This window comes from Chelon labrosus (assembly GCF_963514085.1).
Source record: "Chelon labrosus genome assembly, chromosome: 7".
Lineage (NCBI taxonomy): Eukaryota > Metazoa > Chordata > Actinopteri > Mugiliformes > Mugilidae > Chelon > Chelon labrosus.
Window position 1 is genome coordinate 696,876 of NC_140343.1, and position 27,416 is coordinate 724,291.

A 27,416-nucleotide genomic window follows, 5' to 3' on the forward strand; every position below is an offset into this window, starting at 1 on the left:
ATTCAGAAAACTTTATTTGTCCCTAGGGCGTAATGATGCACAAGAACAAGACATTTAAGGGACAAAAAGACAGAACAATACACAATATGTAGTACAAAAAACTATACCATCAATGACTGGAGACGTTTATTTCAGGGTCCAACTCTGGATTAAATGTGTCCTCAGTGACTGTAGAGACAGGACATGATGTAGAGACAGGACATGATGTAGAGACAGGACATGATGTAGAGACAGGACATGATGGACTGAGACACTAACAGACCTGTCTCTACTTGTTTATATCACAAACCAAACTGTTCAGCTCCAGTGTTTCAGAACAAAATGATGTTAAAGTCTCTAAGAATTAAAATCATACTTGACACAAACCATTTTACGACATATAGAAATAATAATAATAATACACAAAGGAGGAGAAAAAGGTTTTCTTTCTCATCGTGTCGTCCATCTCTAAAAATAGTCACCGACGTAATGACGTTGCAGCTGACGCCGTGACGTGTCACAGTTAGCGTCTATCCGGAAGCTTGGAGTCGTGTCGGTGCAGAGGTCTCCGTGTTTTCCTCCCGTTAATCCGGTTCAAGCGGCGACAGAGCGGCCGAACAGGAGGACAGAGTCCCGGAGGTTTTCACCCAGACGGAGCAGCTCTGGTAAGATGTTGTTCTGGTAAGATGTTGCTCTGGTAAGATGTTGCTCTGGTAAGATGTTGCTCTGGTAAGATGTTGTTCTGGTAAGATGTTGCTCTGGTGAGATGTTGTTCTGGTAAGATGTTGCTCTGGTAAGATGTTGCTCTGGTAAGATGTTGTTCTCGCTAAAACAGAAGACGGGATTAAACAGTCTGAGAAAATAAGAATAAAACCAATCGGAGGCAAAAATAACGAGATTTATTTGAGCTTCTAACTCATTCTTACAGTCGTCAGGGCTTCCTTTCCACGGGCTGTGAGACATGTCTGCGTTCAGTCCTGTTTAACAGAGACGTGTCTGAATCTGGGACCACAACAAACCAGTCCACTAATGAACATGTTCATCACATCCTGACTCCTGGACTCATCCTGACTCCTGGACTCAGTCTGTGGTTTTATCCCAGGACACCTCCAGGGTCAGATCAGTGAGTCCAGATGTTCGACTCCTTCTCTCTCTCTCTTTTATTTGTCAGTTAAGGAGCCATAATGAATATCGGCTCTAAAAGTAAGAAACGGGTGGTGCTGCCCAGCCGCCCTGAGCCCCCCACTGTGGACCAGATCCTGGAGGACATCAGCAAAGCCGCCCCCAACGACCCGGTCTTCAGTATTCTGGAAAAAACTGGTCAAGGTGAGTCCAGAGTCTGAGAGGGGACACCCCTCTGGGACACAGTCGGCATCATTCTGTCTGAACCATAGACTGTATAAAGATGGAGCTCCCCCTGGTGGCTGGCTGCAGTATAGGTCATAAGCTCCACCCCCTCCATGTTAGTGGGCGGGGCCTGGGCCAAACTAAAACACTAAAATACACGTCAAATAGTTTATTTTTTTCCATGACACTTTAATTTCAGGTAGTTAATATACTCCAATTAATTTACTTCCTGTTCCGTGTCGTTTACTTCCTGTTCTGTGTCGTTTACTTCCTGTTCCGTGTCGTTTACTTCCTGTTCCGTGTCGTTTACTTCCTGTTCCGTGTCTTTTGCTTCCTGTTCCGTGTCGTTTACTTCCTGTTCCGTGTCGTTTACTTCCTGTTCCGTGTCGTTTACTTCCTGTTCTCTCCTCAGATCCGTCCCGGCCGGCGGACAGCGAGGCCGAGCTCCGGTTCCAGCAGTGTCGTCGGTATCTGGAGCTGAACGAGCAGCTGCAGGAGGCTCGAGCTCGGCTGATGCGGCAGAGGGAGGAGCTTCAGGCGGCGGGGGAGAAGCTGGCTTGTGACGTGGCAGAGGTCAAAGGTCAAGCGCTCTGACTGAATCTGAATCCGGACAAACCAGATGATTTAATGGGACAGTGTGGCGTAGACAGTCGTCAGTCACACGCTCTGTTAGCATCATGTTAGCTTTCTGGCTCATGGCACTCAACAGGCCGACTGTGACCGTGTCCTTGAATGCACCACAGAGACTGAACCAACAACCAGCTGTTCCGTCCGTCCGTCCTCTTGACCAATCAGAGATCAACGATTTATTTCATTTAAAAGAAAACATTTCAGCGTGAAGGACATGGTGTTAGTTTTGTTCAGTGTTCTGAATGAGAAGGATTAATGTTTAAAGTGAATTAATGTGGAGTGAAAAGTCAAACTGTTTTCCTTTAAAGTCGGAGGTTTGTGTTCCTGAACCAGCAGAAGATTGAAACTGTTCTACTCTCCATCCACCACGTTTCTACTGGTGTCTATTAAATGATTAAATGTTCAGATGAAGGACTCGACTGTTGTTGATTAAAGTCACAAATAGAAACGTTGGCAGCAGAATGAACCAGAGTTAATGTCTCTGGTTTAGTCTCAGACACGTCTGAGTCATTTTTATCTTTAGTCAAACTAACAATAAACCTTTTAAAACTAGAAACGGGTCAGAACATGTCCCGTCAGTTCAGAGCTTCATTTAGGATTCACTCCATCACCGTGACGACACCGTCCCGGCTGTAGAGAGCAGCGCCTCATACACCGTTAACGGGACCCCAGCAGAGTGTGCTCCTCTGCAGCCGGAGCAGGACGTCCCACCAGCCTCCAGGTTCATTTTACTGCCGTCACTTTTAACTCATTGTCATCTGGACTCATTCCTCCAGGATCGTACTCAGACTGTTTTTCTGCATCATCATTGATGTTTCATGTTTCTGAGACTGAATCCTGACAAACACCAGCTCATATTAAACCTCAGTCATTTCAATAAACAGCTTTAACAGCTCTTCACTTCATCTACATTAATGATGCCATAGAAACCATACCTCCTCCTCCTCCTCCTCCTCCTCCTCTTCCTCCTCCTCTCCGTCTTCTCATCCTGTAAATGATCTGATCTTCTTTCCATCGATGGTTCCATTTGTTTATTATTTAATAGGAACTGATTGTCCGTAGCTCGTGCATCGTTTCTCTTCCGGGTGGAACACCTGTCCAGGTAAGATTGGTTCCTATTTATAGCCACGCCCCCTTTCAATTAGACCTGCAGACCATAGACTTTAGGCGTGTTCGACTTCATGCAGATCTGTGCAGATCTGACTTGACGTGATGCATGCTGGGTAGAACAAGTTCATTTTAACCAATCATATTCGAGATCTATGAGCATGACAACCCAGCATGCATCACGTCAAGTCAGATCTGCACAGACCTGCATGAAGTCGAACGCGCCTATTAAATATGAACGCCACGTCTCCTCTTCCTCTCATTGGTCAAACTGACTCTATGTTCCCGGGGATACGGGCGGCGCCATCTTGTGAGTTTGGATCCAGAGTCTGATCAGTACGGTCTGAGGGCGGAGCCACGTGGAGCCGTGATATTGATGCCCCGCCCACACTTCCTCCAGACTCACTCATGTTTTAGTTTAATTAATACTACGCTCTGCTCTACCTCCACCTGGTACAAGGAGATGTTGGATTATACACTGGACATGTTATTAATTTTATTTTTTTTTTACAACTCTCAGGTCCTACAGGACTGCTTTATATTCATGTTATATGTTTCTATAGCGTCAAATATCTAAAACGGAACTCATCCAACAAAACTGACTCTTGAACATTCATCAACATTATATTAACTACCTAAAATGACTGAAACCATGCATGAAAAAAAATGATTTGACATGTATTTCAGTGTTTTAGTTTGACCTAAGTCCCGCCCACTAACATGGAGGGGGTGGAGCTTATGATCTATACTGCAGCCAGCCACCAGGGGGAGCTCTTTATACAGTCTATGCTGCAGACATGTTCTATGGCTCCTCTTCCTGTCATTCAGTTTTAAAGGGTTCATTTTATCAGTGTTTCTCTTTTCAGACCAGTTTAATGTGAATCCAGTCTGGATCAACAGATCTCTGAACGGTTGGATCAGACATTACAGAGAAAAGAGGATGGATTCATTCCAGGAACTACATGCATGGACAGATTTAGCTAAATGCTAATCCATTATCTCTAGTGTCACAGATAGACTGGTCGTCTCTTCATACTTAACCCAAACCACTGAAACTGTCTGTGTGAATAAAAGGAGACTCTGGTTTAAGGAAACACGCCACTGTTTATTGGATGAAGACATTAATAATGACACATTTCACTCCGTGGTTCCAGAGGCTGCGACCGAGTCGACGTTCATGCTCCAGACATCGAGGCCGAACAAAGAGACGCTGACAAACCTCCAGGAACATTCCCCCGTCGGTCTCATTGACATGTTCATCTCCGGTTTAAACCTTCAGTCAGTCTCTTCAAACACTCAGATACAGATTATTAATCCTCCGCTAAAGACTGAAGCTCAAATAAAACCACCTTTCAAACTCTGCTTTACGAGAGCTGAGCACTGACTTTCATTATCATCAGTCTACGATGAACCAAAACATATTCATATTAACTTCATGTAAAACAAGGAGACGGAGCAGGAACCAGGAAATGTTGGATTAGTTTGCTTTAAAGAGTCGTCTAAGGATCAGAGTTGTTTGTGGTTTTACCTCCAAAAGACTCAAGTTCTCAGAAACCATTCATTGTCCAAAACCTCAATAATCAAATTAAATCTATATAATACTGAATCAGATTAGTAGTCGTAGAAAAACTGAGAATGTCGATTCTTAAAATGTTTGTTTTCTGCTTCAGGTCTGTTCGACATATTCTCAACTTTTTTCTCCAACTCTGTAAACCTGAAGCCCAAATCCAACGGACGAGTGTCGCTGTGAGACCGTGACCTGAAGGCTGCGTCCAGGAGCTCTGAGGGTTTCTATCTATTTAAAACATGCTTTGGGATTTTTTATGAATGAATAAAAATCAAACAGCCTCATAATCTCAGTTTAACTCGGCTCCATCCAGCTCTGCAGGCGCACATTAAAGAGTGATGGAACAACTACAGAGAATATTTATTGTCTTTATGTTCTTCTCCATCTATCACTACTTTTACAGCAACACAGTTAAGCAGATATTAACACGTTATAGAGACGTCCAGAGGACAGCACGTCCGTCCACTCAAAGCCGCCGTCCGTCAGGTCGTAGCGGCAAAGAGACGGAGGTCATTGCAGTGATGCCGATCCCTCGTAGCTTTTTATAAATCTACGCGACACAAGAGTACAGATGGCTAGGAACGCTGTGGTCCGGCTACCAGTTAACAGGAGTGTGTATACAGCCAGTGAATATAAGAGCATGCTGTCAGGGAGCGTCTGGATATCTGCAAGTTATTTACAATACTGACTAAGAGACTGAACCAGGATCAGCTGACAGAAAACATGGACGACACGTCTCCACCTGGAGGACTCAGCATTATATTAGCTACCTAGAACGTATGTGATGTTTACTTTAATCCCTCCCCCTGACATGGAGGACATGTACTGCAGCCCGCCACCGGGGGGAGCTCTATACTAGCGTCAGCAGTTTGACCAATGGGAGGAAGTGAAGACGCGTCGTCCATTCTACGGTTCAGTCCAAGGTTTGGACCGTGAGAGGATTTGCTATAATATTTTCTGTGAGGGTGAAATAGTCCGGTTGGTGTCAAAGGAAACATTTGTGATGAAGCGTACATTCAGTCTGTGGGACAGTTTACTGCAACGACACAAGATCAATATTTTAAATCTAAAACTTCAGCTGTGCCAGGTCATATTTATGGTGGTGGTTCCTAATATTTTGTCCTCTTGTGTAATTTAATGGTGTGGACAAGATACGAGGAACATTAATATCTTTTACACACTAACTAGTAGAATGATCACCTTTTTGAAAATGTCAGCAAACTGACAAATATAGAAACGTCACAGACGTAGAGTTGTTGTTGTAAAAGAACTAAACAAAGTTTAAAACGATCCTGGAATCCAGACTGAAGTTTCTCCACCAGATTCATTTTGGTCTATCTGCTGGGCCAATCAGATCATTTGGGGGCGGGGTTTATGTGGTGAGGGACAGAAGAGTAACAGTAGTCACACACGTCCCTAGCCTGAAAGCTAGACCGAGTTCCTCCGCCTACAGATGTTTGTGGAGGAGAGTTGTTCTGGAGTATCTCCATTAAGAACTGATTCCTCGGACCAATCCGATCGTTTGGGCGGGGCTTAATGTGGTGACGGAGAGAAGAGTGACTCTGATTGGTTGGAGAACTATTCAGGTGATGCAGAAGTATTGGTTCAGTACGCCTCATAAGGAAATCTAGATGTTACCAGACATTTTTGAACTGGAATAAAAGTGGTCGTGCTACAGAAATGAAAAATATTTCATCACAAACGTATTCCTGACACCTACTGGGCTGTGTTTGCCACAGGAAGGGATGACGTGATGAGTTGGGTGGTGAAGTGGTGAAGGATTGAGAACGTTGATGTATTTCATGTTAAAAATACTTTACATCTCGTCGTAGTTGTGTCCTGTGATCCGCCACAGTTTGTACCTTCTCAGGCTGAAGTTTGCATAAGATTGTTCTTTTTGTCGATTATATCAGGGAGACTGATGGTAGTTTATGTGCTGAGTTCAAGTTCATTGTCTCTTGCTTCATGTTTTCACTACATTTCTACCAGGCAATGATTATTCTACAAATACAAAAAAAGTACAAAAAGATGCACCTCCTTTTCACGTCAGAGAGTTTCCTCTGAAGTGCATCTCTAAAAGTTCTTGGTGGTCCGTTCAGGTCAGAACAGCCTCAATGCATACATCCAACTCTTTATGAAGGGTAAATGGAAGCGGTGGTTAATTGTCCAGAGAACAAAACTTGAATACAGTGAATGGGGTAAATAAAGGGTCAGTACCCGAGGTAAAGGGCCCAGCACTCTGCATGTCCGTCGGTCTGAGTGCTGAGTTTGACTCTGGAGCGATCTATGTTCATTCTCTACGACTCACTCTTTTCTCCTGACTTCTCGTTGAATCCGGTTGCTTGGTTCAGTGTTTCTTGCGGGCAGCAGGCCATTGGGCTGGGGATGTAATTAAATGGTGTGACTCGGGCGGCCTTGCTCGGAGATCCTTGGCGGAAAGTGACAACTCCGCCCACGTGACTGTCCGACGTCCCTGTGGAGACGGTACTGTGGCTCCGCAGTGATCCATCTGAATCTCCATCCTGGAGGTTATTCCCAGAGGTGGAGCTGATCTTTCTGAGGAGGGTAAGTCTTGCTACTTCCTCTGAGGTCCCCAGACTAGTTTCCACTGTTGGAGAGGTGCTCGAATGGGTCTTATTATTTGAAAAATCTTCCGTCTGGACTATTGCGTCACTCGTCTTGCGAGATGCAAGTAGGATGGTTGGCAGCTTTCCTGGAAGAGCTAGTGGCTTTGGCTTTTCCCCCTCAGGAGAAGGCACCAGAGGTAATGCATTGGCCGGCAGAGTGCTTTTCAGGATCTGAGGAACATCCTCGTCCCTGATCCTCCTCCAGGTCACTCCGTCGTTTAGCCGAGATGAGGATCTCTGCCCTTTCTTCTTTGTATCATCCTCACTTTTTGCTCTTCCACTGGAATCGGATGAGGAGGAGCGCAGGGAGGAACGGCTGGTCACTCTGCTCAGTACGTTTATGCTCGGCGATGATGCGTGGCGTTTAAAAGTGTCTTTGTCCAGTTGCTGCCTGACACTGGACACTCTGCCGGGTCCGCTCCGCTGAGCCACCCTGCATGGGCTTTCAGAGCTCGTTCTCCTGGATGGGCGTCTTGCAGATAGGTCCCTTTCACTGGATGTTGCTCTGGAGAGGGCAGTGGTCTGCTTCTGGAGGCCAGGGTTTGTCCTCTGGGGCTGCTGTGCTTGTCCTGGATTCTTTACTTGGACCCTTCTCGGGGCTTGTACCACCGCCTTTAGTTCCTGACAGCGTGATGAGCAAAGGAAGACGGCTGCAGCTCCAGGAACTGCTCTGCGGGGGGATCCATTTTGAGATCCTGGGTTGTTGCGAGCAGAGCTGTCACGTCTTAGCATGGGCTTTGATTCCTTAATAAACGTCAGCTGTCTCATGAATCCATTGCGATCAGACTCTCCGCCGCTAGAATGGACAGAAGTCATCCTGACCAAGTCGAATCGATTGGGCGGCAGCACCCTTTTCCCATTGACCTGATTTGTTTGTCTGTTGGTTGTCTGGTTAGTTACTAGAGGTGACAGAGGTCTGGACTGCCTGGCTGAAGTTTGCATAAAAGGGATTCGCACAGGTGACTTCTGAGTTTTAGGTGGCGGGGATTTTTCATTTTGATTCACAATAGGAGAGCGTCCCTTTCTTTCCGGGGGACTACTGGCTGTTGGGACACTAACTGGCGTGGCATTCTTCTTCTGGATGGGTTTATTTGTCTGATTTGGGGATGTAATCTTCCTCTGTGACTGTTTGGATGGTGTAGAGCTCTGAGAGGATCCAGAGGACGAACTCTTTGGTATCCTTGGAGGTGGAGTAGAGCTTCTCTTTGGCAAAGACAGTTCTGTGTCCTGGGGGCGGCCGAGTCGATGGAGGCTCTTTGATCTGTGCTGAGCTAGGTCTGGGTTCTTTGGGGCATCTGTCTTGGTTGGTACCTTTCTAGGAGGAGGTCTTTGTGACGGAGCTGTCTCTTTCTTGGGGGTATAGATCACTGTCCTGCCTCTGAAAACAACGGGTAAGTTTGGAACTGGCTTGCGCTGAGCGAAGTCCAAAGGTTTATTTGCTTTTTTGTCTTTAGCAAACTTTCTCTCTTTGGGTGTAAAGCTGGACGTTGACATGAACGACAGGACGGACTCGGTCTCTTCGGAGGACGGGTCTTGAGACTTTGACGCCTGGAGACCAGTGACGACACAATTAGCGCCTTCCTGTATGGCTCTCCATTCAACACTATTCAGGTCTGAATCTTTATCCCACGCCATGTCATCACTGTCCATCTCCTCGTCCACATCCCACACGTCAAAGGCCTTCTGCTTTTGTTTTTGAGAGTTTTCAGCTTTCTTCTTCCTGGCAGCCAGCTTCCTCCTCTGCTTGGGCATGGCAGATGTTATGCATTTCTGAAGGAGGTCATCCTCTGAGTCGACACTGACGGAGCTCGGTGAACTTTGCTCTTCGTACTGGCAGTGGATGGTCACAGGCTTCGATTGCTGCATCATATTCAGAGTTTTGTTGTGCCGGTTCTTGTACCAGATTTGCTGAGCCTGTGACTTATGATCCTCATATTCGGCATCGCTCAGTGAACTGAGAGAGGAGCTGAGTGAGTAACATGCCAGCGCTTCATCCTTCATCAGATTCTGTTTGATCCTGTTAAACCCCCTGGGCTTTGGTTGGCAGTTATCTGTCCGTCCAATATTTGTCATGCTTTGGGAGAGAGTATTTCTTCTTACTTCCCTCATCTGTTTTCTACTCATTTGTTTCATCTCTTCATTTCCTTCATCGTAGAAGCTGTTGCTGTCTTCTGAAGAATGTGTCATTTGTCGAAACATCGTTTTTCCTTTTTGTGACCCCACATTGAGGTTAGCTTCTGTGTTTTGCTTAATGATAGGAAGTTCCAGTTTCCTGCCGGGGCCTTGATCTTGCCACCTCTTTTGTTGGTTAGGAGAATGATCACGATTCTTTTGTTTTGCCACTCTATCAGCGACTTCTTTGCTCTGCATCAGCACCCTCTGAGTAGGGACGACATGTTTGGTTGTTCGGCTCACTTGTATCTCAGGTGGGTAGTTCATCCTGTTGGGTTTGTGGAAGTGTGAGAATATCCTCAAGTCTTCGATCCTCTTTGCCTCATCGTCAATCACTTCCTGTTTGTTCATGCCTTTAGCGGTGCACTCTTTAGCTCCTCTGTCCTTCACTGGATACTGAAGTGTTTCATCACTCAGGGATGTTGTGCTGGAGAAGTTGACTGGCGTACCTTCAGCAGAATCAGTAAAGGATGAATCATCCAATTTGAGGTCTTTTTGTGGGATGACAATTCTCCTGCCATGACAAATTTGGGTTTTTCCATTTGGCAGCATCATGTAAACCGGAAGATGTATTTGTTTTCGGATCTGGGAATTCAGAATGTGAGGAGAGATGGTTGTCATCAGGGAAGGTCTCACTTTTCTGAACTTGGAGGGCATTGCTGAGTTGATGCATTCCTTTAAGATTTCAATGTCGTCGTCTGAGTTGCCCTCACTGTATCGCTCCCCATTGTCAAGTCCTTGCTCATCCTCATCAGGGAAAGCGAGATTGTTGTCGTTTTGCTGGAGTAGGGGGGTCAGTTTCAGCTCCACATCTTTCTGTATGTAGTGTTCATGCAGAGGCAGAGCACTCAAACTGGAAGCACAGGAGAAGTTCTCAGTGGGTTTTTCCACAGTAAAGTAGATCATGGTGTCCAGGTCAGGAGGAAGGTTGAACCTCTCTTTGGAGTCTGTGATCTCCATGAACTTTCGTAGACTGTTTTCCCACTGACCTGCGATTCCTGTGGTCTGGGATTCTGGTCCATTCGACTCAACGCAGCATGGAGTTTTACTTCGACTAGGAGGCATGGTTTGCCCTGGGCTGTCTGGAAGATCACTAGGGCTAATTGTTCCGTCAATCATCTCGCTACAGGGATCACTCTGGATTGAGCTGGCGATAGAGGGAGACTCAAAGCTGCCCAGTGAACTGACGGAGCTGCAGCGACTCATTACCAGCGGCGTCTCATGGATGTAGTTCTCAGATGAACTGGATGGAGATCTGTCTTCTAGTATTGCTGGAGAAGCTCCCCTGAGGAAAACCTTTTCTCTTTTGGCAGGACAGGGGATCTCAATGGGATGCGTCTCTTTGCTGGGGAAGGTTTTTGAGTCAGTCATCAGCAGCTGGCTGTCGCTCAGATCCTCCAAGGTTTCATCCTCCTCCGTCCTCTTCACCACCTCTCCATCTTCCACCTCAATTATTTCTAACGACGAGTCACTCTCCAGCTCGTTCTCACTTTGTCCATCCAGCGCCCCGTCCCCTGAGGATAGGGAGGACAGTGAACTGCAACGGGAGAAGCAGATCGGGGTGTTTTCCACAGAGTATTTCTGGACCGTCTCCATCGTCCCGATGGTTGGACTTCTGGTTGAAGTCATTGGAGAGAACTTGGTGATACTTCCCCCCGTCATGGCAGTAGGTACCCATGCTTGCCTCCTCATTGCCTGGGCAGCCTGGACATTGATGGTGGTCTTTGCTACACCAAATTTGGCCACACTCTGAATGAGTGGGACCTGTTGATAAGACGGTGACAGTTTAATTGAGGTCATGCTGACGTCAGAGGACATTTTAGTGGATGCACTGACAGGCGTTTGTACTTGTGGGTCTTGGTTCTTTTCTGTATCTGTGTAGCTGAGCTCTAGAGCTTTCATGTCTTTGTTGTCAACAGAATCTCTCTCTGGAATATCTTGCTGCGCAGACTCATTAAATCCACCATTCCCTAGATTAAGGTACTCTTGATGAGCCACCTTGAGGTCGAGCTGATTGGGTCGTTGTTGTTTCGTCGTAGTTCTCGCCGCAGGTCGGATCTGGTCTTTGCTGCCGCAGTAACCGTCGCTGGTGCTGCCGCTGTTCAGACTGTCTGTCGATACGCTGGTATGAGCGGTTTTGAGGCGTAAGAGAGCGTGAGCTCTGCTGAGGCGATCTCTGTGGGCCAAGCTGCTCGTATCAGAGAGACGGCAGGGAGAGCAAGACTTGGCCCGGGCTTCGTTGAGTTCATCTAGTCCGTAAGGCCAGTCTGCCAGGTGGTCCTCAGAGCTGAGGCTCAAGCTGTCCTCAGAAGACGTGTGCATGGTGATGTCCTCCACTAATCTGTCGATCTTGGCGACCGTGTTGGTGATCTTTTTTGCTAACTTCTCTGCAGCAGCTGAGACGGCATCATCAGAAGGGGCGTGTCTCTTCTCAGTCGTCTGACCGGGGTCCATGTCTCTCTCTGGTTCGCTGTCCCTCTTACGTGGCTGGTTTTGCAGGAAGTTGGAGTTGGTGAGAAACATGGACAACATGGAGAAGCTGCCGGTGTCCAGACTGCTGGAGATATTCGGGGCCTCGTCATCATCAAAACAACCTGAATCAGATGCATAATCCTTTGCCAGGCTCTCGATGTGCCGTAGCGGCTTGTTAAGGGTCAGGTGTTTGGGGCTCTGTTTCTCAAGGGTATCAAATGTCTCTGCAAGGTGTTTGGCATCCAGCTCCGCCTCCAGAGCCTTTTGTTTCCTCATGTAGAGGGAGGGCATGCAGGAGCCGGGGGATACGACTGCAGTATCCTTATATTTCAGTGGTCGATTTGTGAGGAGGTTCCTCAAAGCTGCAGCGCTGCCCATGGCTATCATCTTGTGCTTGGAGTGGATAAGGTTGCGCAGCATGCTAACTGCTCCGAGGTCCCACAGCAGCTCCTGGTCTTTTGGACTTCTGGCTGAAAGGTTCCAGAGAGTCCCGCAGGCATTGCTCACGATGGTCAGACTGTGGGAGCGCAGGTGCTGCAGCAGAGTCTGGAGGCAGTTGTGGTCCCTGAGGATTTGCCTGAGAAGAAAGAAAGAAAGGAAATAAAACAGCACGTCAATAACGTTTGCCTGAAACACTGTAGATGTTGCTGTTGATGTTTTTCTCATTTCAGTACAGATCACTGACAGCAAGCACGCTGAAATATTTTATATATATACTTGGTTCCTTTCTGTAAATCTTTTTGGTTCTTATTCTTTTCATTATAGTTTTCTGTGAATGTCACATATTATTTTAGTGTTGATGTTTAAGCATCTGAATGATTAATCTCAGTTAAACTGCAGCGTAACAAATTCATTTAACATGATATAGAGACAAATGGACCTCAGCTCCACTAGAGAAGCTTCTCTTTCCATCTATACCAAGCTTCACATAGCTGCAGCTAACCAGCTAACTCAGCTAACTATCAACATCATGTCAGAATTTCTTCTTCTCACCACAGCTGAATTTACGCAGAGAAAGAAGATAACTACAAATCACCTCCAGTTCCACTCAGAAGAATTAGCCTTCATGCTAAAAGAAGATCTTTGTCCTCTAACAGAAAGCGTTGGACGGACACAAACCCACCTGTAGTCTTCTCGCGTGGCGACCAGACTCGAGACGTTTCGGAGGATCCCCCCTCCGCTCTCGATGATGGCGAGCGAGTTGGTCTGACAGCGGTACGTCAGCGTGCTCACCAGGAAGCCCAGAGCGCCGTCCACCGAACACAGCGCCATCTTGTTCTCGATGCTGTGAGCCGACAGGTTCCACAGAGCGCTCAGAAGACTCTTCAGCGTCGACTCCTGCAGAACCGGCAAAACAGAAACACAAACAACCTCCACCATGACTCTGTGTTTTACAGGTGTTCTATGTCCAGAGGAATTTACAGATAAATTAGGTGACAGGTGACGTTAACAAGTTTGTCCTACACAGTTTGAAACTAACAAAATTCACAAAATGGAGAAAATATCAGTTACAGGTAAACGTAGAGAGTAGAAATAATAGATAAGCTGACATCAGTCTCCACCAGAGTTTCAAAGATTCAAAGCGTTTTTCAGGAAATGATTGGCTGGTGGACTGTTGATGAAGAGGTATTTTATTCTCTGGATCAGAATGAAACCCAGATAGAGAGTTACCAGACTGTGATTAAGAACCCTACAATCACATCAGCCCACTGAAGGTTTTCAGATTTATAAGAAATGAAACTCCTCTCTGTGGGTTGGTTTGTTTTTGGTACCTTGGTGGCCTGCAGGGCACAGGTCATCAGTGCAGACACTGAGCCGATGTCTCGGAGGACTCTCTTGCTGCTGATGTCGGCTCTCCAGGACAAGTTCCTCAGGATGCTGGAGACCACCTGATGAAGCTCCTCGCTGTCGGAGGCCAACTGGGCCACCAGAGCCTGGAGGCAGCTCTTCTTTGAGCATAGGGTGGCCTGGAGGAGGAGGAGGAGGAGGAGGAGGAGGAGGAAGAATCGGAGGGTGTCAGTGGGGTGGATCAGAGGTTCAGACCTCACATCAACACCTGGTCTCACCTGTCCATCTCTATGTCCCTGTGTTGACACCTGGTCTTAATAAAATATTCAGACTTCAGGTTAAGTTAAATCGGCCAACAGACCGTGTCCTTCACAGATTACTAAACATTATTTTCTCTTGGTCTGGTAACACAGCCAGGCTAAAAACAACAACTGTCCCTGTAATCCATAAACTGTGCGACTGCTGATGATCCCATGTGAAGCATCAGGCTCTGATTCGCTGATCTCTACCTTGTTGACGACGTCCCCGAAGGTGAGGTTGGTGAGCGCCATCCCTGAGTAGCGGCGCAGAGCCATGTTGATGGGGTCGTTCTGCATCCCGTACATGTCCTGCTCCAGGTGGATCAGATCAGCCACCACCTGCAGACCACCTGGAAGGAACAATACACAATCATTATTCCACAGATGGAAAAAGTAGTCTAGTGCTTCCCAAACTACAGGTCAGGCCCACCTAACAGGCCACCAGATGAACCTGAGGGGTCCTGGGATCATTAATAGGGTTCTGGAGATGGTCCTGATTTATTTGGTCTTTTTAAGAGCGACTCACCTCCAGCAGTCTAGGGACTAAGAGGCAACAAACCTAATTCGTTCATGGCTCGTCGGTACTCCTCCTCGAAGGAAAGCTTCATGATGGCGCACATGGCCTGACAGATCTGAGGGTCCACAGGTTCAGGAATATCTGCAGGGCAGAAGAACCACATAAAGAAACGTCTGAACCATCAACTCCAGAGGTAACAGAAGTTCAGTTCCTTCCCTCGGGTTCCTGCTCACCTGTGGTTCTGGTTCCTCCAGGTGAAGGGGTCCCGGCGTGGCACTCAATCCAGTCCCAGCCACTGTCGCAGTAGGTCCGGATCTGCTCCAGCATGTGCAGGACCCTCATCTCCCGGCGGGCCTGGCCCTCGTCCTGCTGGGAGTAGATGATGTTGTGGAGGGCAGCGCTCGCTCTGGACTTGGCCTCGCGGCTGCAGCCTCCGGCCGCCGTCTCCCCAGGACCGCCACCGCCACCAGGAGCCTCGTGAAGGATCTGAACCAACAGCGGGACGCAGCCGGACTTTCTCATGGCAATGCAGCTGTCCTGAGAGCTGGACAGAGCCAGCAGAGTCCGAGACATCTCCTCCTTGTCTCTGTTGGCCAGCATGGACAGCAGCCAGAAGACCATCTCCACCTGAGGACGGACGGAGCGCTGTTAACAGCCTGACACCAGGAAAGTCCTTCTGCACATGCTCAGTTAGCTGCTCAGCCTCACAGGTCGCTATGGAAACAACTCTAGTGACGATCCTTTGGTCTGATTCGCTGATCAATTACAGAAATAATCATTTCACTGCTTTTAAGGTGAAAACCAAACACCTGATGAGCTTCCTGTCCCAGGTCTTCACCTGCCAACGGACCACTTCACCGCTACCTTCATGGAGTCTAGAGTCACTGCCGTGCCTAATGAAGTGGCCAGCGCGTCTAGATTATAAACTCTGGACTATATCTGCTCTGTCTACTTCCTGTTGACGTTTTAGTGATAATTAATGATAAAAGATGTTGATGGTGTCGTCACCTTGCTGCCTCCGTCTGCAGCTTCTGGTCCCGCTGACGACGAGCTGCTGTTCTCTGGTTCACCAGCAGGAGGCTTCTCAGCACCAGACAGCTGCAGGAGGGGGAGGAGGAGGAGGAAGAGGAGGAGGAAGAGGAGGAGGAGGAGGAGGAGGAGAAGGAGGAGGAGGAGGAGGAGGAAGAGGAGGAGGAGGAGGAGAAGGAGGAAGAGGAGGAAGAGGAGGAGGAGGAGGAGGAGGAGAAGGAGGAGGAGGAAGAGGAGGAAGAGGAGGAGAAGGAGGAAGAGGAGGAAGAGAAGGAAGAGGAGGAGGAGGAGGAGGAGGAGGAAGAGGAGGAAGAGGAGGAGGAGAAGGAGGAAGAGGAGGAAGAGGAGGAGGAGGAGGAGGAGGAGGAAGAGGAGGAAGAGGAAGAGGAGGAAGAGGAGGAGGAGAAGGAGGAGAAGGGGGAGGAGGAGGAGGAGAAGGAGGAGGAGGAGGAGGAGGAGGAGGAGGAGGGAAGAGGAGGAAGAGAAGGAGGAGGAGGAGGAGGGAAGAGGAGGAGGAGGAAGAGGAGGAAGAGGAGGAGGAGGAGGAGGAGGAGGAGGAGGGAAGAGGAGGAGGAGGAAGAGGAGGAAGAGGAGGAGGGAAGAGGAGGAAGAGGAGGAGGAGGAGAAGGAGGAGGAGGAGGAGGAGAAGGAGGAGGAGGAGGAGGAGGAGAAGGAGGAGGAGGAGGAGGGAAGAGGAGGAGGAGGAGGAGGAGGAGGAGGAGGAGAAGGAGGAGGAGGAGGAGGAGGAGGGAAGAGGAGGAAGAGGAGGAGGAGGAGAAGGAGGAGGAGGAGGAGGAGAAGGAGGAGGAGGAGGAGGAGGAGAAGGAGGAGGAGGAGGTTCAGAGCATCAGTAATAAATCTAATTGTGTTTTGTTCATTCAGATGTTTCATGAAACAGGAAGTGAAAGTTATAAACTGTTTCTGTTTTCATTCTCCTGAAGTCAACACACCCCAGACACACACATCCTGTCACCATGGCAACGCCTCGGGGAGGGAAGTGAGCCGAAGACTGCAGACAAAGAGAGGGTGCCACCACCAGGACCACATGTCCCCTCAGAACCAGAATCTGGTAACATCTGGACTACCCTCCTGTCCATCACCACATTAAGCCCCGCCCACGCGATCTGATTGGCCCGACTGGCCCAGACCACGATGATTAATATTAAGATTCGTTAAAAAAACCCAAACATAATAAAGTATTTACAGTTTTTAAATATAATCATGGTTAGAAACAATAACTATAAAAATAATCTTAAACATAAACACTGCCATGGATTGGCCACCACAGAGTCCAGACCTGAACCCCACTGAGAATCTTTGGGATGTGCTGGAGAAGGCTTTGTGCAGTGGTCAGACTCTCCATCATCAATACAATGAATGAAACACTGGATGGAAATAAATCTGGGGACATTGGAGAAGATTATAGAAACAATGATACAGAGAATGAGCTGGAATCAGAGATAAAGGAGGTCCAACCAGATACTAGAGGGGGACCTTTATTTGGCCAGGTGGTGGGTTTATCTTCTTAAAAACTATATAATATTGATTAAAAATATTAAACCTTATAATAATTACTGAAAACCTATTACATCTAATAATATATATTTATCACTTTTCAAACATAATAATTAGACATTTATTAAATATAAAAATAAAAAGACTAAATAATGAACCCAGCAGACGTGTGGTCGTCTCTGTGGCGGCCATGTTTCCAGCTCCTTGTTATTCTCACAGCAAACATGGAGACACACTCTCTCTCTCTCTCTCTCTCTCTCTCTCTCCCTCTCTCTCTCTCTCTCTCTCTCTCTCGCTCGCTCAGTGCCAACCCTGCAGCCTGGCAACAGCCAATCACAGCGCAGCTCTGAGAGGCGTAAAAAACCCTGGAGTCTCTGCACAGCAACGAGCTGAAGCTGCAGAGATGGAGACAGAGGAGACGTGATTCATTCAGAGGCTGAAACTTTAACGTTCTTTAAGTTCTAAAGAATCAGCAGAACGGTTCTCTGTCGCCTCAGCTGGAAATAAAGAAATATCTACAGCCCTCTGAGGCTTCATTCAACAGAACCATTATTATACTGATGTGTAACAGGGGCCACAGGGGCCACAGGGGCACAGGGCCCGTCAGGGGCCACAGGGGCACAGGGGCCATCAGGTGCCTGTCAGGGGCCCGTCAGGGGGCACAGGGGCCACAGGGGCCCATCAGGGGGCACAGGGACCACAGGGGCCACAGGGGCCACAGGGGCCCGTCAGGGACTTCACCTTCATTCACAGCAGAAACATTCATAGGAAGAAACCAGACCTGAACAGATCAGCTGATCCTGAAATATGGAGACAAACCTGTCCAACCAGAAACAGGACGAGCTGAAAAAGACAGAGACGCAGATTACAGCTCTGAGTCTGAGTCAGAGGACGGAGGACGGAGGACGGAGGACGTGTTCAGACTGTCTGGCTTTAAATGAAGACAGTGAAGCGGCTGTGAGTAACAGATTCACTCTGAACGAGCCTCGACATGAACGTTTGCTGTGTTGAAACTGAATCAGCTGTTCAGACATGTTTAGATGTGACTCCGGCTTCATTTAAAACCTTCTGGTTCAGTCTTGTTGGGGGGCTCCATGTTGTTTCTTAGCACCGGGTCCAGCCTGGGCCCCGTGGAGGAAAACCTGGAGCCAGACGCTCGCTGGTCTGGATCCTCAGTTTTTCTATATTTGTGGGAGAAGAGCTTCAGGTCAGACTTAGAGGAGGGGGAGGAGCTTCAGGTCAGACTTAGAGGAGGGGGAGGAGCTTCAGGTCAGACTTAGAGGAGGGGGGAGGAGCTTCAGGTCAGACTTAGAGGAGGGGGGAGGAGCTTCAGGTCAGACTTAGAGGAGGGGGAGGAGCTTCAGGTCAGACTTAGAGGAGGGGGGAGGAGCTTCTGGTCAGACTTAGAGGCGGGGGGAGGGGCTTCTACGAGGGACATGACAAGAAGTCATTATCTGGACTGATCACAGTCTGTAGAACCAGTGGACGCCATGACGACTCCTCAAAGCACGTGGAGCTCCCCCTGGAGGCCGGCTGCAGTATAGGTCATATAAGGCCGTCTTTTTGTCTTGTCTACTAAAATAAAACTGTTATTTTAAACATTTTCATCACATTCTTATCGTGGTAGTCATGGTTACGTCTGTTTCCTGCAGCTCTTCCACTGAGTCCGTCCCATGATGCACCTGGTCTCTAACCCGTCCAGGAGGAAGCAGTCAGACGGGGGGAGGTCTAATCTAAACACTAACTCTACATCTGATTACAGACCAGGAGTCTAGACGTCACCATGAGTCACCGCGACGACGCTTCAGCAGAAAATGATCAGAGCGAGACGGAAACACAAACGGACGACTACCTGCAGCCACAGGACGGTAACGGTAAAGACGTTCAGCTGAAGGATTTCCTGAGACGGTCCATCAGTCCTCTGAGTCTCCTCAAAGAGGACCTGAGCCAGTTCAAGGACGAGGTGTTGAGAGTGTTCAAGGACAAAGACACAAAGAGTCAGTCGACAGAAAAACCCATCAACCCTTTCACCCTGCTCAAAGACGACCTGAGTCATCTTAAAGACGACCTCTCCAGCGTCTTCAGGATCGGACGAGACAATAAGGACGAGTCCTCCTCCAACACCTTCAAAATAAAAGCCTCCAAGGCTGAGAGGACAGACGAGACGACAAACAGTCTGTTCAGAAGAGACCGAAACCTTTTAAAGACGTCTCAAACACCAGAGGACATTCAGGAAGTCACCAGAGACAAAAGCAACTCCCTGAGAGTCAGAGGGAACAAACCAGAGGATGGAGACAGAGACATGTCTGCGAGCAGGAAGAGCTTCACAACACAACCAGGTGAGTAGAGAACATCACATCTGTCCTCGTCTCTATCCTGACTCTGTCCATCATCCTGGAGACGGTCCAGCTCCACTCAGACATTTATAATTTAAGTGTCGACTTCCTTCATGAGTTCAGTCTCATTCGTTCTGCAGCAGGTCAGAGACATGGGGCTGAAGACGAAGCATCTTCTGAGACTCCTCTGTCCTCTGGGATCGACTTATTCAGCCTGAGAGACGCCAGCGACGCCAGGTGAGACGAACCGGTTCAGTCTGAGACGTCTGAAGCGTAAACAGAACTGAGACGTGGCTGATTATCTGGTGTTGTGTTTGTTTCTGTTCTTGCAGAGATCGACTGGGAGGAGACGAGTGGTCAATAAAAAACTGTAAGATCTGAAACCTTCTGTTTTATTTAATGGTCCTGAGTCTGATGAACGTCTGAAAACACCCTGATAGCAATGATATCATTCTGAACTCATTCAGCAACCCCTTGACTAGAACTGGACCAAGAGTTTAGAGAAATACCACAAAGGTTCTAGTAACAATAGAACCAGGCCCACTCTCCATCTGGACATGTGGAGAACCAAAGAACCCAAAGTGTTCCACGTTGGGTTTTTACCTCTTGAAAGGGAATCTGGCTACAAAATCCTCCTGATTCCACTACAGGAGGCAACGTACACACAATTCAACCTTTGGACATTTTATTTCTCCTGGACATCATCACATTCTACCATTGTGATCATTATACAATCCAGAAGAAGATGGAGATTTCCTCCATGTTGTTCACACATGGAACTCCCCAGGGAAACCAGTCACCAAGGCATGCTACATAGCAATGCTAAGCTAACTGTCACTACTAGATGACTGTATTATGTTTATTATCTGTAGTACCACCATTAGTTTCATCCATTCAGCTTCTCTCCTTGTTTTACCAGTCGCCTGCTACCTGACCCTTGACCCCAACACCGCCAACATGGAGCTGTATCTGTCTGAAGGCAACAGGAAGGTGACCCGTGTCTTTGAGGACCAGCGATACCCGGACCACCCGGAGCGGTTCGAGTGCTGCCCTCAGGTCCTGTGCAGGGAGGGGCTGCTGGACTCTGTGTACTGGGAGGTGGCGTGGAGAGGCGGCGTCGACATTGGCGTCACCTACAACAACATCTGCAGAGACGGGGACCCGGAGACATGTCTGCTGGGACACAACGACCGGTCCTGGAGTCTGGAGTGCGCCGAGGGAAGCTACACGCCGTGCTACAACAACAAGAGGTTCAAGTCTTCCTCGCCTCAACCCTTCATCCGTAGAGTCGGGGTCTACCTGAACTGGGCCTCTGGATCTCTGTCCTTCTACTGCGTCTCTGAGGACGCCATGGTCCACCTCCACACCTTCACCACCACCTTCAGTGAGCCTCTGTACCCGGGGTTCTGGTTGTGGGCCTATGAAGGCTCGGTGTCGCTGTGTCAGGTGGAGCTGGACTGGGAGCGCCTGCTGCAGTGAAGCAACGTCGTCCTGCAACTAAAGTCTGTATCAGACAAACGCTGCTCAACGTATAATCTACAGAAATGTGAAGTTTAATAGAGCTACTGTTGTTTTTGTTATTAATAAAACTAAAGATAAGTTATTTTTATCCAATACCTGTGTCTTCCTAAAGTCTGTCCTTGTCTTCCTTGTCTTCTCCTAGAGTTGGTCTCCTGTAGCGTCCTAAAGTCTGTCCTTGTCTTCCTTGTCTTCTCCTAGAGTTGGTCTCCTGTAGCTTCCTAAAGTCTGTCCTTGTCTTCCTTGTCTTCTCCTAGAGTTGGTCTCCTGTAGCTTCCTAAAGTCTGTCCTTGTCTTCCTTGTCTTCTCCTAGAGTTGGTCTCCTGTAGCTTCCTAAAGTCTGTCCCTGTCTTCCTTGTCTTCTCCTAGAGTTGGTCTCCTGTGTCTTCCTAAAGTCTGTCCCTGTCTTCCTTGTCTTCTCCTAGAGTTGGTCTCCTGTAGCTTCCTAAAGTCTGTCCTTGTCTTCCTTGTCTTCTCCTAGAGTTGGTCTCCTGTAGCTTCCTAAAGTCTGTCCCTGTCTTCCTTGTCTTCTCCTAGAGTTGGTCTCCTGTAGCTTCCTAAAGTCTGTCCTTGTCTTCCTTGTCTTCTCCTAGAGTTGGTCTCCTGTAGCTTCCTAAAGTCTGTCCCTGTCTTCCTTGTCTTCTCCTAGAGTTGGTCTCCTGTAGCTTCCTAAAGTCTGTCCTTGTCTTCCTTGTCTTCTCCTAGAGTTGGTCTCCTGTGTCTTCCTAAAGTCTGTCCCTGTCTTCCTTGTCTTCTCCTAGAGTTGGTCTCCTGTGTCTTCCTAAAGTCTGTCCCTGTCTTCCTTGTCTTCTCCTAGAGTTGGTCTCCTGTAGCTTCCTAAAGTCTGTCCTTGTCTTCCTTGTCTTCTCCTAGAGTTGGTCTCCTGTGTCTTCCTAAAGTCTGTCCCTGTCTTCCTTGTCTTCTCCTAGAGTTGGTCTCCTGTAGCTTCCTAAAGTCTGTCCTTGTCTTCCTTGTCTTCTCCTAGAGTTGGTCTCCTGTAGCTTCCTAAAGTCTGTCCCTGTCTTCCTTGTCTTCTCCTAGAGTTGGTCTCCTGTAGCTTCCTAAAGTCTGTCCCTGTCTTCCTTGTCTTCTCCTAGAGTTGGTCTCCTGTGTCTTCCTAAAGTCTGTCCTTGTCTTCCTTGTCTTCTCCTAGAGGTGGTCTCCTGTAGCTTCCTAAAGTCTGTCCTTGTCTTCCTTGTCTTCTCCTAGAGTTGGTCTCCTGTAGCTTCCTAAAGTCTGTCCTTGTCTTCCTTGTCTTCTCCTAGAGTTGGTCTCCTGTAGCTTCCTAAAGTCTGTCCTTGTCTTCCTTGTCTTCTCCTAGAGTTGGTCTCCTGTGTCTTCCTAAAGTCTGTCCTTGTCTTCCTTGTCTTCTCCTAGAGTGGACTGGATTCTGTCCAATAAATCTTTCAGTCAAAGTTAATGTAGTGTGGAGAGGGTAGCTGGTACCTTGTGTTCTCTACTCCAGAAATGTTCTGGTCATCCAACGCTGCCATAAACTCCCTAACCCTCTCTGGAAGATGTTTCTCCTTGACGCTGTCTCCAGGAAACTTTTCTCTTCTTTTAAACGTTCAGTGTTTGTTGTTGTTGTTTGGGTTCAGCCTTTGACTGAGTGGACTCCATGGATTCTGTTTAGCTTTGACGCTAACCAGCCACCCTTAGAATAAATTACTACTACAGATAATTCTTGGCTGAAGTCTGATAAAGATCAGATCATTTTAAACACGCCTGGATCGGCCCTGAACAACAGAGTCACATTTATTTATTTAATGATCTTATTCTAGTTGAAGATTTAACCCAAAACAAAGTTTCTCACTAAAACAGTTTTAAAGGTTTTAAAGCAGCCTCCAGACTGACCAATCACGCCTCTGGCAGTGTCCACGTGACCTGTGTGTGTGTGTGTGGAGGTTAAAGGTCAAGTGTCTGACCTGTAGCTGGCTCTCCTGACTCCCTCTGACCTCCTGCAGCTCCTTCTCCAGCTGCTCCAGACGAGCAACACGACCCTGCAGCACACAGAGACACACTCAGACACATCCAGATGTGCTGTGTCTGCTCCAGCATCTGTCTCCGTCTCATTACAACGCCGTCTGAACCACGTCCAGGTGCCGGTGTTTCCTGCCGCCTGTGAACGTCTCACCTGAGTCCTCTGAACCATCTCGCTGGTGCCGAAGCGTTCCTTCATCAGCAGCTCAACACGCTGGGCCTCGAACTCCAGCTGCTGCCGGATCAGATCCATCTGCAGAGAAAACTGGAGCAGAACAAAGAGGTCAGAGGTCAGAGGTCAGAGGTCAGAGCTGCTGAGGTCATCCATATTTAGGAAAAAGCTGTAAAGTTCTTCTTTATTTCTGATGTTAGTCATTTTAGAAAAGGAATGAATGAATGAATGAATGAAGTGTGCTCTCACTGTGTCGATGCGTGGTAACTGGGCCAGTCTCTGTGACAGCGCCTCCAACTGGCTGAAGTACCAACAGCGCTCTCTCTCCTCCCAGTCGATCTCCCCCAGCAGGAGGTTCCTTCAGACGGGTCAGAAAACATTTAGGTCAGGAAACTTCCAGCAGGTGGACGTATTTATTATCTAAAGGTGATGCTATTGGGCCCCCCCGGCCCCCCTGGCCCCCTCGGCCCCCCTGGTCCACTACTCCATCTCACCTCTCCTTGTACAGCTCCTCCAGGTGATGGTCGCTCAGTCGTCCATCGGGTCCGCTGATCACAGCCGTTCTGGGCGGGGCTCCGTCCAGGAAGTGATGCGGCAGCATGACGCTGGCGGACTCCCCGCCGGATGCCGCGCTCTGACGGGACGACGCTCTGAGCGGGCTCCTGGGCCGCCCCCCCGCCGCCATGGAGCAGGACGAGGAGGAGCGGGACGAAGCCGGCAGAGCCAGGTGGTCGTCTAGCTCCGCTCCTCCGCCCACACCTGGCCCCGCCCCTCCCAGGCCGCCCGTCAGCAGCCTCAGGTTGTGAGGTTGGTGTTTGAGTTCGTAGTAGTTGGTGAGGTCCATGTGCAGCTCTGAGGGGGCGGAGTTAAATGAGTCAGTTCCCGACAGAGAGACTCCAGATCAACTATCCTGAGTAAATACATTTTTTGTGACACGTTAAGCCTCAAAGGTTTAAATCCTTCATCATCTTTTTTTTTCATCTTCACAGTGAATCTAATCCAAACTAAAAGGATTATTTTCTCTGACTCTTTAATTAGATTCAGATCCAGACGAACTAATTAATCGTCTGTTTAACGGGATCGTGTCATAACGAGGCTGAGCAGCTGCAACCAATCAGGTTAGCTAATTGAGTTCGTTAGCGGTAATTGGTCCCAGTAGAGTCACAACAATCAGATGTTCAGTAATGATAATAAAAAGAATCTCAGCCTCCAAAGAAGAGACATCCAGCAAGAAACAGCTCTGCTAAGCTAAGCTAATGCTAATGCTATGCTATCACAACAGTTGACCTGATTTTGTTGACAAACTCTGTCCATGTATTATCCAGCAGCGGTGAAAAGCTACAGAGGAGATGCTAATGGTGACGCTAATGGATTCTGGGTGGATCTGACTCTCTACAGATTGTTTCCTAGACTCAGTCCTCATCAGGATCTGGAGGTGAATCTCTGCGTGGGTGAATCTCTGTGTGGGTGAATCATGGCTCAGACCTTTGAGTTGGTGCAGGACGTCGCTCCTCCCAGATGAAGCCAGAGTTCCTGCCTCCTGCTCCAGTTTACTCTGCAGCTGCTTCAGCACCTCCTGCATCAAAGAGGAGGAGCCACAGAGTTAAATCCTCCTCAGACTGAAGCCGAACCACAGGAAGCAGCTCTCTCTCCTCACACAGATAAAAGTTCTTCCACCTGGTCTGAAGCTGGACGTCAGCCTCTGTCCGTGTCCTGATTCTGGACTTAAATCCAGATCAGCTGATAATCCAGCTGTTCTCAGCATCTGGACACGTGACTGTGTCCGTGGTGGTTGATTTATTCATACAGGTTATTGATGCTTCTGTTTCAGATGTCGCTTTGAATGAAACATAATCCTGAAATAATCTTCAACTAAATAAACTCTGGGAACATTTGATCAAACTGTTAATTAACAAATCACTGTCAGACCGGTCACCCAGCGTCTGAGTGTTCACAGGAACTAATCCCTTGGATTTATGAACGTTAATGAACGAATGAATGAGTCTGATCTGTCGACTGTTTTGGGTCAAACATCTCTACATATATATCTATATATATATATATACAGTACATGTACACGTGTTTAAAATCTGATTTAGAAATATTCTGAGCAGCGTTTACAGTTGTATTAACATCTAGAGGTTTATCAGAGCTGCTCTGGTTCTTTAACTGGTTTGATTAAATAAATGTCGTCTGAGGTTCTTCTCTGACCTTCATGCCGAACGTCTCCGTCTCCAGCTTGGACAGGTGGTTGGAGTTGTCCTCTAGCTCCCTCCTCAGGTGGGAGTTCTCCTTGCGGAGCGCCTCCACCTGGTGGGCCAGCTGGTCGTAGGAAGCCACGGTGTTGGCCATCTTCACAGTCTGCAGCGCCTCCTGCAGGAGAACACAGGACACGCAGTCTGATCAGGCCTGACATTCATTCATTCATTCAAACTCGTTGACGCGTTTTACATGAATGTGTTCTGATGTCATGACCTCGGTCAGACTGGTGAACCAGCAGCAGGTGAAGGGTGGTGGTAGTAACTGGCTCCACCCTGTAGGGGGCAGTGATACGACCTGTCGACACTAAACTGACTGAAACCACCAAAGAAGAAGAAGAAGAAGAAGAAGCAGCAGGAGGAGGAGGAGGAGAAGAAGAAGAAGAAGAAGAAGAAGAAGAAGAAGAAGCAACTAATGAGAAGATAAGGGCGAAGAAACGTTTGAGGGACAAGTTCAGATTGAGGATGAGTTCTGAACTAGAAGTGATCTACATTAATGTGGATGTGAACTGATGAGCATTAACTATGAATATACCTGCAGGTTCTACTCAGTTCTACTGAGTTCTACTGAGTTCTACTGCATCAGAAATAAAAACAACAAAGCAACGAGAGGAAGCTCTGAGTCAGGGTCAGCTGATCAGAGGCTGGAAACAGCCGGAGGAGAAACTTAGATAATATGTTATCTAACACCAGCTCCATGCTCTGTCTCTAAAATAAAATCCAGATTAAATCTTTAAACGCGTTGAGGTTCGTATCGAAGCGCGACGTCTCCTGAGATCCAGCCGCGAATGAAGCGATGAACGAGTGAATGTCAGACGGAGGTCGTCAGTCTCTGGTTCTGATCGACTCAGCAGATCTGGAGTCAGAGCAGCAAATGTCATCACTGCATTCATTACCAGGAGCTGCCTTCATCCCCCACCCTCCTCCTCCTCCTCCTCCTCCCAGGGGATTGTGGGTAAGAGGGCGATGGAGACGTGTTCTCAGGTTACAGACCAGACTGCAGAGAACCTCAACCACCTGATCCAGGAACACGTCTCTTTGACTTCAGCTCCAGATGAGTCGGAGCACAAAGGAAAACCAGGAGCAGAGAGAATGAGTCCAGGTCTGAGACGAGGACGAGGACGGGGACGGGGACGAGGACGAGGACGAGGAGGTCACATTACAAATACTGAACTAATCCAGAGACCAGGTCATCAGACTGTTAATGAACCAGATGGAATCAATGCAGCCTCCGGCCTGAACCGACCTGATCCAGATCAATACTGGATCATCATCATCATCATCATCATCATCAGGACACTTCCTGTAGAGCAGGGAGGACAGCAGGTTCATCTCTAACAAAGGAATCATGGGAAACTGAGTCCCTGTGTCTGTTTGAGAGCAGCAGCTGATCATGTTTCCAGGGTCCAGACAGAACTGGAGGTCAGAGCTCTGGGTGTTCTGTTGGGAACTGGTTCTACTCCAGGAAACATCTGCTGGACCAATCAGATCATGTGGGCGGGGCTTAATGTGGTGATGGACTGTTAATTTAGAGTCCAAATGAAAGTCTCTGATTGGTTGAAGGACTATTCAGGTGATGCAGAGGGATTTATTCTCTGGGTCAGATAGAAGGACAGAGACCTTTTGTTTATAGATTTCAGTTCAAATGATAAAACTCAGCTGACTAACTGACGCAGACTGACGCTTTAATATGATTCTAAACTTTATTCTTCACCTGGAAACATTTCTGTGCTCGTCTGTTTTATTTGCAGCTCATCCTTGATCTCTCTCGTCACCGTGCGTCCATGTACTTTCTCTCAGTCTCAGTTTCACTCAGTTTCCCATGATGTTAAAGAGTTAAAGATAAACCTGCAGCAACATTAAACACAGACACATGCTACCAGCTAGCATGTATCTGCTCTCAGTGCTAAGTGTTAGCATCCTTTAGCTGATCAATAATTAAATCAGACAGAGAATTAAACCGTCTGAGCTCTGTCATCAACAGCAGATAAAAGTTAACGTCTTCATCTTCACATATGTCATTAGGAGGAAACGTAGCAGAGCATCAGCTGGGATCAGCCAATCAGCAGCGGTCTGCTGACAGGAGGTTCAGAGTCAGGCTGG

The 27,416-nt window shown here is 48.0% G+C and overlaps 3 protein-coding genes across 5 annotated transcripts; 2 read left to right on the forward strand and 1 right to left on the reverse strand.

Annotated features, from left to right (window-relative positions):
- Positions 1 to 385: 385 nt before the first annotated feature.
- cUnh19orf25 (chromosome Un C19orf25 homolog) lies at positions 386 to 2,367 on the forward strand. 3 transcript variants are annotated; one of them, XM_084548880.1, is made up of 3 exons: positions 386 to 676; positions 1,151 to 1,305; positions 1,739 to 2,367. In XM_084548880.1, the coding sequence occupies exons 2-3, from the start codon at positions 1,164 to 1,166 to the stop codon at positions 1,918 to 1,920; spliced, it is 324 nt and encodes a 107-aa protein (XP_084405006.1). In that variant the 5' UTR covers positions 386 to 676; positions 1,151 to 1,163; the 3' UTR covers positions 1,921 to 2,367. The 3 variants fall into 3 exon arrangements, with proteins under 3 accessions (XP_084405006.1, XP_084405005.1, XP_084405004.1); XM_084548879.1 differs by having other exon boundaries at positions 387 to 660; XM_084548878.1 differs by having other exon boundaries at positions 388 to 644.
- A 4,295-nt stretch (positions 2,368 to 6,662) lies between these two features.
- On the reverse strand, positions 6,663 to 25,422 carry apc2 (APC regulator of WNT signaling pathway 2). The gene is made up of 13 exons (XM_084547514.1): positions 25,267 to 25,422; positions 24,541 to 24,631; positions 23,550 to 23,907; positions 23,305 to 23,413; positions 23,038 to 23,148; positions 22,829 to 22,903; positions 15,514 to 15,603; positions 14,739 to 15,132; positions 14,548 to 14,646; positions 14,199 to 14,338; positions 13,674 to 13,868; positions 13,025 to 13,239; positions 6,663 to 12,478 (listed from the first exon to the last, which is right to left on the reverse strand). The coding sequence occupies exons 1-13, from the start codon at positions 25,405 to 25,407 to the stop codon at positions 6,928 to 6,930; spliced, it is 7,569 nt and encodes a 2,522-aa protein (XP_084403640.1). The 5' UTR covers positions 25,408 to 25,422; the 3' UTR covers positions 6,663 to 6,927.
- LOC311490157 (uncharacterized protein) lies at positions 18,695 to 21,101 on the forward strand. The gene is made up of 4 exons (XM_084547515.1): positions 18,695 to 19,388; positions 19,526 to 19,622; positions 19,718 to 19,755; positions 20,305 to 21,101. The coding sequence occupies exons 1-4, from the start codon at positions 18,833 to 18,835 to the stop codon at positions 20,862 to 20,864; spliced, it is 1,251 nt and encodes a 416-aa protein (XP_084403641.1). The 5' UTR covers positions 18,695 to 18,832; the 3' UTR covers positions 20,865 to 21,101.
- Positions 25,423 to 27,416: the final 1,994 nt, after the last annotated feature.

Coding starts and splice junctions, on each gene's coding strand:
- cUnh19orf25 (XM_084548880.1), top strand. CDS start 1,164: ATGAATATCGGCTCTAAAAGTAAGAAACGGGTGGTGCTGCCCAGCCGC. Junction 1,306..1,738: donor TCTGGAAAAAACTGGTCAAG/GTGAGTCCAGAG, acceptor TTCTCTCCTCAG/ATCCGTCCCGGCCGGCGGAC.
- LOC311490157 (XM_084547515.1), top strand. CDS start 18,833: ATGAGTCACCGCGACGACGCTTCAGCAGAAAATGATCAGAGCGAGACG. Junction 19,389..19,525: donor GAGCTTCACAACACAACCAG/GTGAGTAGAGAA, acceptor TTCGTTCTGCAG/CAGGTCAGAGACATGGGGCT. Junction 19,623..19,717: donor AGAGACGCCAGCGACGCCAG/GTGAGACGAACC, acceptor CTGTTCTTGCAG/AGATCGACTGGGAGGAGACG.
- apc2 (XM_084547514.1), bottom strand. CDS start 25,407: ATGGCCAACACCGTGGCTTCCTACGACCAGCTGGCCCACCAGGTGGAG. Junction 15,133..15,513: donor CTGCAGACGGAGGCAGCAAG/GTGACGACACCA, acceptor GTCCGTCCTCAG/GTGGAGATGGTCTTCTGGCT. Junction 12,479..13,024: donor GCCACGCGAGAAGACTACAG/GTGGGTTTGTGT, acceptor CTTTCTTCTCAG/GCAAATCCTCAGGGACCACA.